Genomic DNA, 14,544 nt, shown 5'->3' on the forward strand with positions numbered 1-14,544 from the left:
AAAACTCTTCTGACTCACTCGCAGCAAACACACACACACACACACTTTATAGGCGGTGACTCATCGCAACACGGGCCATTCAGACCCACGGCGCACCAAAGTCAAACTGGTATGCGAGTGTGTGTGTTTGTGCGACTGTGTTTGCGTACACATTAACCTTTATATGCATTTAGGTGTTGTTGCGCAGAGGGCTGATGACACACCACCTACACAGCTTTTATCTCACAGTCACTGAGATAATCAGCGGTGCTCTAGGGGAGGTTTCAGCCCCGATGTTTGTTACATCAAACAAAAAAAAAAGAAGAACATCATGCTTTTACTCTTGCTTGCATGATGGCTCCATGGATTTGTGCATGTGTGTAAAAGTGTGTGTATTCTTTGTGAAAACACACACTGATAGAAACCTGGAATATGCTTTATGTGTGCAAGACCAGGGGCGGAAAAGCATTCAGCGTGACACGGGCAGCCGAGGAATGATAAATGTGTTGAGTGACTCATGCTGGAGAGACATAGGAGCCATCAGCAGACCGAGTGGCAGCAGCCTCCACTGTGACAGACAACACATACTGTAACACACACACACACACACGCACGCACGCACGCACGCACGCACGCACGCACACACACACACATATCTCCTGATGAACAAAGATAGCGTCGTGCAAAATGTCCCCAGCTTCATTTGTACCACTTTTGCTTGTCTGTGGAAGAGATGAGTCACTTTCAACCGCAGTCGTCACGTAAGTACTGTCACTGATTCACACTCGGAACAATTTCTAAAATAACAATCAACCTCTCTGCTGCTATTTCCATGCAATGTGGCTGAGGGTACACCATGTACTTATTATAGTAAAGCATCTCATTGGAACACAAGCGGAATTTGAAAACAGACATTTTTATTTATTTATAAAGACGAGCGACGCTTTGTGATAAAATTCACTGATAACTTAATATGAAAATGCACATTTTGGCATTGTGTGTTCTATAAAAATATAGCTAATGCAATAAAAAGCTGGAACTTCGACAAATCGTTACACAATTACATCACACCACCTACGCTACAATACTGCTCAGATCACCTGCGTGAGGTGATTTTGGCAATGACACAGCCTTGCTTTCACAAGACAGTTAAACACTTACACAACTTCCGATATCACCTTTGTTCCATACAGACAAACACAAAAGCGAGATTTGAGCAAAAATAAAAACACACATTAATTTTCATCGTCCGTGTCCTCCTCTTCATCCTCATCATCCTCCTCCTCTTCAGATTCATCTTCATCCTCTTCGTCCTCCTCTTCCTCCTCCTCTCTTCTTGTCTGCCGAGCCCTTTGTTGCTGTGACAACAAATAAACATGCGGCTAAAACACTTTGCAGGTAGTCATTAAGTGCAATCGGTGCTTCCGCCGAGCCGGTTTGCTTCTCAAAACATTTCTCTTTCACGGAGGTTGCGGTTATGAGCAGAGAAGACCATACAGGTACAGGCGAGAACACACCCTGAGCCAGATTTGCCCACAACTGTAGTGCAATACTATATGAACACTGATGTCTCATGGACTGCCAAGTTCATAGTCTGGCATGTGTGCAGTCTAATGGCGCGTGCCAGAAAATAGCCGGTGGTCGGAATTTCCTTGTTCAAATTTCCAACTTCCGACCTCGAAGCGTTCCAGGTGCAGGATGCCAAAAGTGAACAAAAACTTGGCTGACTGTAACAAAATGACGTCCCTTTGGCAAGTGTACACACAGTTAAACCCTCAACAGTGCAGCTTCCTTCCTCTAGAAGAGGAGATATGGCGGTAGGGGAACAGACACCATTCAAGTTTTTATTTTAAAGTACTTTCATACTTGGAAACGTATCTAAAGATTCCATTCACAATACTGTCGCCTATAAATACATCCTATCCCCTTCCCGTGGGTGCTGCCATTGTTGTGTGACATCAGCCATCTGCTTCGTCATTAAGTCATCAAAGTTCAACTTTAAGTGGCATTAAATTGTACATTTTAAAGTTGGAGGTTGAAAATGTTCTAATTTATCTAGTACAGCATCAGAATAAGACTTTCTCAATAAGCGTTACTCCAGTGCTCCAGCTGGGTCTGCAATCCTCTTCTCTAGCTGTATACCTGACTGCAAGCCTGTTTTTTTTTTTTTGTTTAGCGGTGATTGCATCTTCCCCCCCAGATAAAATCAAACCGAAGTTGTGTCGCAAGACGCGTCTGAGGCAATCTGTGTCCAAAAGCTGCAATCTGGAAATCTCTAGATAGGAGATATGACGTCTGAACACAACCTACGCGACCTGAAGGTGAAGGCTCGTCAAAGATATCAAATGATACTCGTCATTTAGTAAGGAGTGCAAGCTAGCTGTCCAGACAAATTCGCAAGTCAGCGATGCTGGTGCTAACTGAATGTGAAGAGAAATGCATAATGTCAGAGACATGTGATGACATGTATGGAGACCCAAACTGAATGATGGCTATGGTGATGCTGCGCAACACACTGGCACGACTGATGAGACTGATCAGAGTTATGGAGCACCAGGCTCTACTGGTATGAGGAAGACTGCTGAGTTTTTTTGTTTTTTTTTAATTTCATGATCACAATGAAACTATGTGTGCAACAGTCAAAGATAAAAATCAGTGTAATAAGAGCATGTTCTTCAAACGGGAAACTACTGGGGAAATTCTATTGAAGTACTGTCTGTATCTTACCTGTAAAGTCCCTGATGTACTCATGAAGGAGCCGGTCCGATCGAGGGAGGTTTTGGAATTAGCTCGCACTATGTCTAAGCGTGACTGGTAGTCAGGGGGGTGCAGCGAACTCCTGAACACCTGCCAAAGACAGTAGGCGCTATGTTTTTTTTTCCAAGGAAAGACAGGAGAATGGAAGCATTGCCTACACACACAGCCATTGGCTATTTTAAAGTGTGCACTGAGGGTAATACAAGATAGCAGTGAATTTGAAATCTGACTGTAAAGTAAAAGTACACAACTTAAATACTCTGCATTGCACAACCTGGAATATCCATCAAATCAACGACTGGGCCAGTAATGTGTCTTTGGCCACACGTAAACAAGGCGGCTCAGCAGGTATCCCTCTGATAACAAACTGCCATTTAAAACCACGCTGATGAAAATAAATTCCGCAAGAGCTCTCGATCAGGATAATCTTCATGCCTGTCATTGTGCCTTTTTCGGATGATTCAATCTCCCATGCTTTGTTTGGTGAGTCATTGAAAAACAGCTTTGTCTTGCTGAGGAGTTTCGCTTCAATGTGAATGGAAGGGAGATGATTCAGTGCAAAAACACACAGATGAGATGGCATGGGGCGGAGGAAAATAACAGAAGGGCATCTGCAGGAAGAATCTCGCTATCTCGAACACCACCGGTCCTTTGTTTTCTCACTACTGATGTTGTCTCTTAGAATGGTTTGTCAGATCTCTCAAACCAAACTGTATATAGAGGAGTCAGCATTACTCTGGGTTGTGCACATTTCACCGCATGTGTCTCCAAAGTTACCACATCAGTTAAAGGGTGTGGACTCAGGAGTATGAGCAACAAGATGATGATGAGTAATAACACCGCGATAGCTTGGATTAACCACAAGGTTTATCAAGTGCACAGTAGAGGGTGTGCATAGAAACTGACCAGCTTTTAACCCCGGTCCAATATAAACTTTTATATCCTCTCACTCTGAGTGACACATCTATGAACACAAACATGCTAATCCTAACAGGCTAATTTCAAATCACTGGGCAGAGCATCAGCCTACCTCCAGGTCCTCCTCCTCATCCACACTTTGAATGCTCTGGTAGGCCAAGGTGTACACCTCCAAGGCCTTGGCATGGAACGCCATCTCCACTGTCACAAAGTCGCCAAAGATTTTCTACAAGCGAAAAAAGACAGGGATGATATTTCAGCGCACAGTAAGCTTTGTCTCTACCTAAATGAATCACTACTGCGGGGTGACCACAAGACATGAATAAGAGCTCTGAGATGACACAACAAGAATGGTTTCAACCATCTGAAGGAGGATCAGGAGGTGTTTGCAGGTTTTAGAAAGGTTTGCTAAATAACCGCTGTCTGATTTCACTTTACTGTCACCCACAGCCTCAACGGACATAGTGTGTCTTTGCCACAACTGAATTTTTTTATTTGAGGCGGATAGAAATCTCGGAGTGGAAGACCTTGATGTCCCGGATCTTCTGCTTCTCAAACTCGTCTATGGTCTCCTCCAGCTGCCTGGTGGTCCGCGTGGCATCCATGGTGGCTCTCTGGAGCTCACTTTCAGCCTGATTGGGAGAACACATGGATATACAAGAAACATACAACAAGACATACTGAACCACAGTGAGAGGTTATGGCTAAAGCAAAACATCATTGTGTGTGCCATGGCCTACTGTAAATGTAAAAAACTCTTTGCATATAAAATGTTTTTCAATGGATGTGGCTGAGAATAATTTGTCCACATGTAACTGCTGCTACTACTACCCATGTTTTGGCACGTTATGTGAATATCCTACAAGACAAAAACAGTGGAAACAGCGTATTTTTCTTCTGTTGGAGTGGACACAGTTGGGCAGTCATGTGGAATCACGCTTGTTATGTACAAACGTATTCAGAAAAGGTGTTTCCACCTCTTATCAAGTCTTTTTCGGAAGAGGCAAAAACCACCTCAAGTGACATTCTAACTTTTTTTGCTTGCGTAGCTTCAACTTTTGCTGTTTCCATCCACCTTTTCAAAATGTACATACAAATACATTGTTGGAAACACTGTTGGCATCGTGCTTCAAGAGAAGAGGAAGGCAAAAGCGTTTCCACACTTATGTCTCATGCACATTATTTAACACCCTCACAAAACACAGAGAAAACCAGAGCTATTTAAAATGCTGTTACTTTCATTTTCTATAGGCGCTGCGTGCTGACAGTTTTCTGTAGCTCTGCTGTCACTGCATTTGACAACCAAGCATCCACTGAAGTCCACTACTGGAGTCGTTATGATTGAATTTCAAAGTAATTGTGAAATGTGCTTCATCTATGTTGGCTGTACATGATGATGATGTTTAATGATGAGATGCACGTGGACACACCTGAGACTGAAGGCTTGGTCAAGGAAACACCAAAGAACATTAGCCTGTTGTCAGTGTTAGCTCTGCTCCTGCACATGCATCCTGATATACACACTGTAACTGGAATCAAACATCGAGTAGTTGGGAAGATACCATGAATTAAACCTTTTCAAACCAGACATGGTAAACATTTAAAAGTTTGTATTCTTGTTTCAAAATGGAGTTATGCAAGCTACACCCAAGATGTCCCCAACACTTGAAAAGTATGAAGTTGGACTGTCACGTTTAAAGTCTTCTGTCTGTTTGATATTTAAGAAACATTCAAGGATACAATGATCTGCCTGTCTGAGGGGTTTCTCTGCCTGGTTCTCTCAAGCTGAGCCATCTGTTTGGCCTCTCTGTCTCTGGCACTCTGAGTCGCCTTCAGATCCTCCTGCGTGGATGCACAAGGACACAGTAGTCGTAAGGGGAATCAACAATGACAGTCAATTATTTATAGTTATGTGTCTGTTTTTCAAATCCTGAAAGACGTAATCTAACAAACATTTGGTGTATCTCTGTGGTTCCCAGATAAAGAGTTGAAGAATTCCCCTGTTGTGCAGGTTTTTGTGTTGTTCCAAGTCTGACACAGTTGGTTCATTCAAAGGAAAGATATAATAAATAATGATGAACTGTTTGAGCATTGTCAGATAACTGAATACAGCCTGCTTGACTTTATACACAAATAACTTCATAATCATTCTTGAAGTGGGCCGTTTCTTTTGAACAAGCTCAACAGCGTATCATGCATTTTTTAGCACCCGCTTAAAAAAAATCTATAGGTCTGCAGTTTGATTGTATTTTAATTTTACAAAGAAGGACGAAAAAAAAACAGGACTGTTTTGACAGTGACAACACAGAAACATGACTGATATAATTTATGATTTACACCCACCACAGAAGTGAGAAAGGAACTATCGACTTGATGTATTTTTAACCAGAAAATGTATTTTAATTCTGGTTAAAACAAGATTCTGTGAAGCGAGGTAAATACAGTGGCACAAGAAAGCTCCAACATGCCAGAGGGATGTTATCATTACATCAATACTGCCCCCATGTGGCCATGCTGGGGTAACAACACTGACAGTTAATCGCTCTTGTCGTATCTTGGTCTTATTTTGGTGACACAATTGCTGCATCCTTGAAGACCAGAGAGCATTTAATTGTGAAACATGACCATCAAAAATGCTGCAGTAGCAAAGGTGCACCTTAAACACAACTATATGGGGATGAGCCAAGCCAGGAAACTATTTCACTGTCTCGGAGGCACTTATCCACCATTGCTGACATTTGAAGTTGACGTCCGCTGCTGCAGCATTTTCTGTCTGTGTGTGTGATTGTTTAAAATGAGATATCAAAGAATAAGACAGAAAAGTGACATCTGTGCTATGATAAATTATGCGAAAATGTTGCTAATTAGAAACAGCGGACGCAGCTCAAAGCAACACTCACCCTTTTACGTTTCACTACAGCTCCATAGCTTTTCAATGGCTCTATGACTTTGGCCTCAAGTCTTTCCACCTGTAGGGCAAACCATTTCAAGTTAGGTTTCACTAACATATTTGGACTGTTTCTGTGAATATGAAATATTGACTGAAGCAGACAAGAAGACACTGTGGTTTAACCTCGGCCTGGCGGTAGTCCTCAACCTTGGCCAGGTGGTCAGCAAACTGCTTCAATCCACTCTTCAGGTTTGGCGTTTCTGTGTCCGCATACATTCCTATTTCCCGAACCAGGACATCCGCCTTGTCCCGTAGCCTGGCTGTTTTGCGGACATAGGCAGCAAAGATTTGGCACATCTCTCCAAAATGTTTCTCCACATTGGTGATGTTTTCCTGGATCTTTCTTGTCTGGTTGTCCCTGGAGAGGGCGACGACACAACTTGTAAGGTACACTGATTCCAGTATGTTTTGAGGAATTAAAGTGTATTTTGGTGATTACTGGGATAAAATCTTGAATCACAATTATTTTGGCCAGGCTTATTCATTTAATTATTTGCAGAGGGACCATGTACAATATTAAACATAAGTGTTGCCATTTGATGCAATGTACCAACGTTACCTTGGAGCTAATTTACATCTGCAATCCCTGTCAATCCTGACAAGAAATGTTCATGACATAAACAAGGAAATAGGGACAATAAAGTTGAACAAAGGTAGGCAAAAGTCAGGAAAGACCTATTATGGACATGACAAATAGGTATATATTATAGATACAATGTATTTTTTATTTGTAGATATTCTATATTCTATATTCTATATATATATATATATATATATATATATATATATATATATATATATATATATATATATATATATATATATATATATATATATATATACACACATATATTCTCTCTCCCGCTCTCTCTACATATACAGCAACGAATAACAACACTTACACAATGTGTATACTGAGGCAATAATAATCATAATAATAATAAAAGTAAAACATTTTCATTCTGTTTGGTAAAAGCTAACAGGCTATTAGTTATCATGTAAGAAAATCACATTTTCTAGGATAAAGCGTTCGCATTGGCGGTTTAATATGACAAGTATAAACGGAAATCATACAGAAAGGTCATTTTGGAAATAAAGTCAACGATATTCTTAAAATGGTCCACTTAAGTCTGCTGTTTACACCTGGGGTCTCTCGTGAAGTACGCGGTTAGCTTGTTGTATCTGGCGTTAAAGCATGTAAACACAAGTTAACCAGCAGCTAGCTTGATAACCTCGCTGCTCTTGGTTGTTTTTAACGTTAGGGGTTTGACGCACTGACTGTCTCTTACCTCGCTCTCGCATCGGGAGTGCGACTCATCATTGCAGAAAGTCAACTCAAGTGTTTTCAGCCGAGTCTGTCGGGATTCCGAGTATCCAGACTGACGATAACTAGCTAGCTGCTTTGCTTCTTCTCTCCCAGGCTAGCAGCACGCCAGTCAGCCGTTTCCATGGAGTCCTCGATATTTCCGCCTGAGGAATGCATTCTGGGAGATTGAGTCATCGGTCAACCCTACTTCTGACTACTCTTCGCCACTTTTCTTCTCTTTTGCTTCGACAGAAAATGAGAGATTTGACCCTTAAAGTTAAAGGTGAGGCAACAAAGTTTGTTTTGATAGCTTCGGTTGTTGTTTATTTATGTCATATCACCTTAAAGCAGAAGTATCTACATAAATTTACTCAAGTAACCTAATGCATGTGGCCTACCTGGGGTACCTGAGTTTTTTCATTTTGTGCTGCATAATAATTACACACGTACGAATACTACACTTTTTACTTCACCATTTTAATTTTTTAAAATTCTATTTAGTTTTTTTTTTTTTTTTTTTACATTTATTAAAAAAAATACAAACAAAAAAATCCTGGTAAAATGTCTACAGTGGAAGCACATACACATCAAATGTAAAGGAAATAAATGTACATGGAGGACATTACATTACATTATTGTTACAAATAGATACAAGAGAAGAACAAACAAACACTTTAGTTTGGCTGGTACTTGTTTATCTGATTACGATTACACACACAAAACATATGATGTATTGCCGTGGATTAAACTACCTGACAATGACAGTATAAAACAGCCTTCAGCAAATACAACATTAAACTGCAGTATTCTTGTTGATCTAACAAAAATGATAATCAAATAGTAGTAGGGTTAGGGTTAAGTCGTGCAGCAACTTCTTAAAGCCCTTTTGATTATTCCTGTATATCTTGCCGATATTACTGGACTGAACTGTATTTACACCACACTTGAATCTACACCATTTTACAATAGCTCTCATTCACACTGATATACAACATGGTGTGCGTGTCGTGTGTTTTTTTTTTGTGACCTATAAATGTTTTGGGCTGGCACCCAAAATGAAACAGCCACATACTGTCATTAATTTATGGCCATTCATTCATAAAAATATAACATTAAGCTAAAAATAGACACTGCTGAATTTTTGATCTCACTGATGCATTATTTGTTGGTCTGCCGAGGCTACATTTCAACTCTGATCCAGCGAACAAAAGACTGTAAAAGCAGCTGTGAGATCTTTATCATCGTGCCACGCGTGTTGGAGATTAACCAAAACATCTAACAAGTCATCTGATAATCTTCCTGGTTTCTTTCCTGGACAGCAGTACGAGAATACCCCTGCTGGAAAAAAAAAAAAACAAATATTTGGCTGCTTTCTATGGTTTCTATAATTCCCCAAATAGATCAAGGTACATTGCCTACATTGCAACAAAGAGAGCCACAAATAGTCCTTTTCAACAACAGCTTGACTGTTTTTGAACTGGTGCCAAGAGCAGACTTTGTGATCACTGAAATGAATGGAGGCCTCATTGTAATTCCCTCCTCTGTGTTTGGGAATGCATGAATGTCACCAGCTGCCACGTCTGCTCCTCCGTGGAAAATGTCCAAAAACCTTAATTATCACGCTTAATCATCCATGGGATTGAAGCAGGGGAGATCCCACTGTAACAGATTGGCGATGTAAAACACGGTCATTGCATTGAGCTGTGTGCCTGGAATCCCAAGAGGGTCCGGTTTATACCCTGTGGTACAGCTGATGCTGGTATAGATTCATTTCTTTGTTAAATGCTTCTGATATAACCTTCCTCCACTGCGGCTGATGGCTCATTACACTGTGTGTGGGTTTTGTTTTTCTTTTTTTTTTTTTGATCGTTCAATGAAAATACAAGCTAAATTTAAATAAGGATGTCTGATGGCATGATGCTATCACACATTCAGGTGACCTTACATCCAGCTTTGGCCTCTTTAACATTTGATTCAACAGTCATCAAGTAAATTTACATGATAAAAGGTAAACTTTATTGTCATTCAAGACCGCACATGAAGACAGCATGATGCAAAACTGCCAAATTATAGAACATGGATAAAAACATATGAAACTAGAATGGCACTCAGTAAAGTGCATACCTTCATCAAGGCCCAGCAGTCCCCTTTAACTGAATCAAGTCTAGTGCAATATCAAACAAAACATATGCAGGTTTGCATCAAATGGTACTAAATCACAGGTACCAGCCAGTTAAATAAGCCTGCTCTTTTCATCTAGTTCCATGTATTATTCCCAGAGAAATTCACCAAAATGTTAGAAAAACGCCCAATGTACCCTACCCTATAAAATGATTCCTGGATCTGTCCCTTTCTCTGGATCTGATCCAAAATTTAATGGGGTCTATTCTGTGCAGAGACCCATCCTCCATCCAAATGTAGTGTAAATCCTCTCAGTCATTTCAGGGCTACTGGTGTAGCCAGCGGATATCTGCAATGCAAGAAACAGCATTTTGGTGAATCTCTCCAACCAGTTATTTGCTTATGAATGCAAATAAAAACAAAAATAAGCCTAACAAAAGTCAAATTCATCACATGATAGTTGATGGGTCAAAAGATTGCAATGCGGCCAATGCTTTTCGCTTCTTTTGCTTTCCATGTGGGCTGTTTACCTGGATGTGACCGCGGCCAGCTCCAACAGACACTAGAATGCTTCCAATATCAAAATCTTGACCCTTGCCCACAGATTTGGGATTCACATGCAGATATCTGTTTATAGTAGTGTTTCCCACAAATAGACTTTACTTCAGTGGACACTCCTCAAGCGCTCAAGTATATTTAAGCCTACCTAAAGTCTGCCGTTGTTTGTGAAGAAGGGGTTAATAAATCCCCAAATCCCTGTTTTATTAGGAGACTTAATTAAACAATCTGCATATTAAGAAAATCAACAAAGCTAGGGGCAAGCTATTGTTACGTCTAATTCTCAGGCTGTCAAATACTGCAAGTTAAGGGCTTCCAGAATCTGGAGGTTGTCCATAAAGTGCAGCTGCCTAGAAATGTGATTTTTTTTTCTATAATCAGGTCTTACACTACAGGTTCTCCTCTCTGAATTTGTGTTAAATACTATCCAATAACAGTAAGAACTGCCATAAATAAAGAGCAGAGTTTCTGATTGTCTTCACTGTGATTGCATTGTTCAACCACACGATGGCAATCCACTTCCATTCGTCTTCCTCTAACGTCCAAATCGTGGCTACAGGTGAATCCTGCGCTGCTGGCGAATAATTTCCTTCGCTATCCTCATCATCATATGTTTACAATATTCAGGACTCTCTGGCAGGTGCCCAAACTACATCCAAAGCCCCTTAAACATTATAACAAACATAACAGATGCCTGTCTAGCCGCCGTCCTGCAGGATCTTTGTGTTGAAAGAAGCCCGGGGCCCGCAGAGTTATTTGCCTTGGCTGCGGGTAAATGTATTCACGAGTGGTGGCATCTTCTTAAGGCTGTGCATCTGACTTTCTTAAAGAACAGATGGTGTTGTGTTCCAAACTACCAATTAGCAAGGAGAGTGGAGCAACCAGCCACCAGCGGCAGCTCTCCCTGCCTCCTCTGTGCCCTCTTCTCTCCCTCTCCTCTCTCCTCTCTCCCTTTCTGTCTTTGTCCCTCTGTGCCCTCTTCTCCGGTCTTCAGCTCTCCCTCTGTTTCAGCCCCCCCACCCCTGCACACAGTGGCAGTATGACACTGGAGAGATGTGTGGCCTGCTGAACAGATTGAGAGTGACATATGTCAGACGTGGGGGGACTTAGTGGGGCAACGAACTGTGTGTCCCCCAGCGCGCTTGTGTGTGTGTGTGTGTGTGTGTGCATGTGCGAGCGTGTGTGTGTGTGTTTACTCTCCTCCCTTCAGGTGTGAGTCCTGGTGTTAAGACCCCTGACTCGAGGCTCTGCTCACACACACACACACACACACACACACACACACACACACCACACACACACACACACAGCTTCAGATTCCCTGTTAATAACAAGAAGGAGTCCGTGGGAGGCGTGTGTGTGTGTGTGTGTGTGTGTGTTCAGGGATGCTGAGGATTATGAACAGTGTGATATCTTGTTTGCCACTTGGTGCATAAAATGAAATTACAAGCCAAGAGTCAATATCCCATCATGCTGATTTTGGCTCACCTTGCGCTCCTTCCTCTAACTGCCACATTCCTCTGGTTTGGCAGAGGGACACGGCGCTGCTCTCTTGCAGGAATTAACCCCGAAACATCCAGTGGGGAAATCTATCCATCATCTCCTTGCACTTCAAACTCAGTTCTCAGTGTTTGAAAGTTTTAGTCTCGTCCTTAAATTAAGAATTGATTTGTTCTCGGATGCCATTAAGCTATCCTTTGGAGAGTGTCTAAATAAAAAAGAAAAGAAAAGCAGAACTCCCAGATCTATCATACAAGACTATCAAGATGTCAGTCTTGTTAAGTTCAGCTAAACTTGCCACAGCAACATCACCGCTGATGAATTCTTTAAGTAGACGTACGGCCGCTTGACATCGCGCATAAACAAGATGTCACAGATCTTCTGTCCCCGCGCACAGACAGCCATGATAAATGGTTAGATATTTTCACATATAAAATTCAGCCATATTCCCCTTTAACTCCAGCAACCTTGAACAAGAGACTCCCCCCCCCTGCAGTTAAGCGGGTGCTTGAAGGGCAAGCCGACGCAGACACGGTCCAGTGCTTTTATTGACCCAATGAGAAACCTCTCCGTGTCTCCAGGGGCTTGGAGCTCAGGTTAGGGTCTTTGTTGTCTGCGTTCATTAGTGTCTCCTTCGCCATCCCTCTCCCTCGCCCTCTCCCTCCTTCTCTATCTCTCTTACTCTCTCTCTCTCTCTGTAACACCTCCTTTCTCGAACTCCCTCACTCCCACTCTCGCTGCTCTTTTCCCCCGAGGAGCTGGAGAAGAAAATGTCACCAGATCAAATTAGTGGGAGCCTCCAACACTGCCTGTCTGCCTCTGTCTGTCTATTCCACCGAGTGATAGCGTCACTCACGGAACTTTCCAGAAGTTTATTTGTGGCCAAACTTTATCCTCCCCAGGTGTGATACTCTATGAATCTGCTAATAAAGTTTTTTTTTTTTCCGCAAAGTTTTGAGAAAAGTTGCTTCTGCAGGACATCGTGGCCAGTGGTTTGAGTTGGCTAACCAAGTGAAAGAACATTTTTGACATTTTGGGATGTAAGCTTATTTGCTCGTCTGACCAAAAGTGAAATGAGTAATGACACAAATTAAAATGTAGAAAAGACAAATTCATGGTTCATGGGGAGTTAGATGCTCTATTATTTCCTGGCTGCATGTCTTGCTGTTGGAAACTCAGCCAAGATGGCATGAGGTTGACAAAAGCACGGGGATAGACTTTTACTCAGGGCTTGTACAGATGCGGATTATCAATAAACAAAGAGACTGATAACCGATATTTGGAACTGCATTACTTTACATTTGGTGTAAAAATAAAGAATCTTGTGCCAAAATTTAGACTAACCAGCGATGGATTGTAACTAAGTACAATTTACTCAAGTAATTAACTGATTAACAGTATTAATCAGTGCTTATTTTCAATGCTCAATATCAGCCAGGATAATCAGCCAGGCCAATAATAGGTATATCCCTAGTGGGAAGTTTCAAAATATAGATAATTTTTCACCTCACATATTAAAAGATATGATACCCAAATTTGATAGCATTGAAAATACTTAAGTTTTAAAAAGGCACATCTTCAATTAGATTTTCAACTTAAGGATACACAGTTGGGCAGTTAGGCTAGCTCATGCCTTACACTTTTGCTAAGCAAAGCTAGCCTCTGGGGGTTTAGCTTCTTATTTACCACACGATATGAGATCGCTATCAATCTTCTGACCTAGCTTTCTGCAAGATAGCACATAAGCTTTTATCCTTAAACATGTTAAATAATGTATCTATCACTTTCATTATCGTATGAGCAAGACATCCTCTCCGCATTCTCAAAAAACCTCGTACTCGTACCATCTTTGTTTTTTTGTTGTTTTTTTTGCAGTGTCACCACCACATAACTTATTCATGGCACATTTCATATTCATAGCCTTCTTTACTTCACTGAAACGGCATCGGACATAGTGATTTCTCTCCCGGTCGGGCGTTATTTACCTTAATGCATTTTAGCGGAGTGGGAGTGAGCGTTGCCGGAGGTCCATCTCTGCAAACAGATGACTTTAATGCATGTTAACCTTGGTGGCAGTAAAAGGCCTCGCCATTATTCCTCTTAAACCATGCAGAGTCTATCAGAGTCCATTGGGGAGGAACTGAAGCACTTCCAGGGCTCCTCGCACAGCCACCGCAGAAAGAGCCCTAATTGAAAATGACTTCAGACTATTGGAAAAGAGGGAGAGGGCACAATATTGTGCATGTGTAATACTGTGAGGGAGGCTGCGGTAGAGATTGTTTGTGGGGACAATTTTTCCCACCGTATGTGATCTAAATGATAATGATGTGAGCTGAATATAAACTGTTTTAAAAAAGAGCAGACAAAAGAGGAAAAAAAAAAAAGAATAATGAGATGTACAGTAAGATTGAAAGGGACACACAGAAGTCCATTTCCACGGTGCTCCATCACAGGC

The 14,544-nt window shown here is 41.5% G+C and overlaps 1 protein-coding gene across 1 annotated transcript; it reads right to left on the minus strand.

The window, feature by feature from the left end:
• Positions 1-875: 875 nt before the first annotated feature.
• On the minus strand, positions 876-8,061 carry cibar1 (CBY1 interacting BAR domain containing 1). Its single transcript, XM_037094001.1, has 9 exons — positions 7,894-8,061; positions 6,728-6,962; positions 6,555-6,623; positions 5,395-5,496; positions 5,085-5,090; positions 4,182-4,286; positions 3,767-3,880; positions 2,707-2,826; positions 876-1,337 (listed from the first exon to the last, which is right to left on the minus strand). The coding sequence occupies exons 1-9, from the start codon at positions 7,923-7,925 to the stop codon at positions 1,215-1,217; spliced, it is 906 nt and encodes a 301-aa protein (XP_036949896.1). The 5' UTR covers positions 7,926-8,061; the 3' UTR covers positions 876-1,214.
• Between the last annotated feature and the right edge of the window lie 6,483 nt (positions 8,062-14,544).

This window comes from Acanthopagrus latus, chromosome 3 (genome assembly GCF_904848185.1).
Source record: "Acanthopagrus latus isolate v.2019 chromosome 3, fAcaLat1.1, whole genome shotgun sequence".
Lineage (NCBI taxonomy): Eukaryota > Metazoa > Chordata > Actinopteri > Spariformes > Sparidae > Acanthopagrus > Acanthopagrus latus.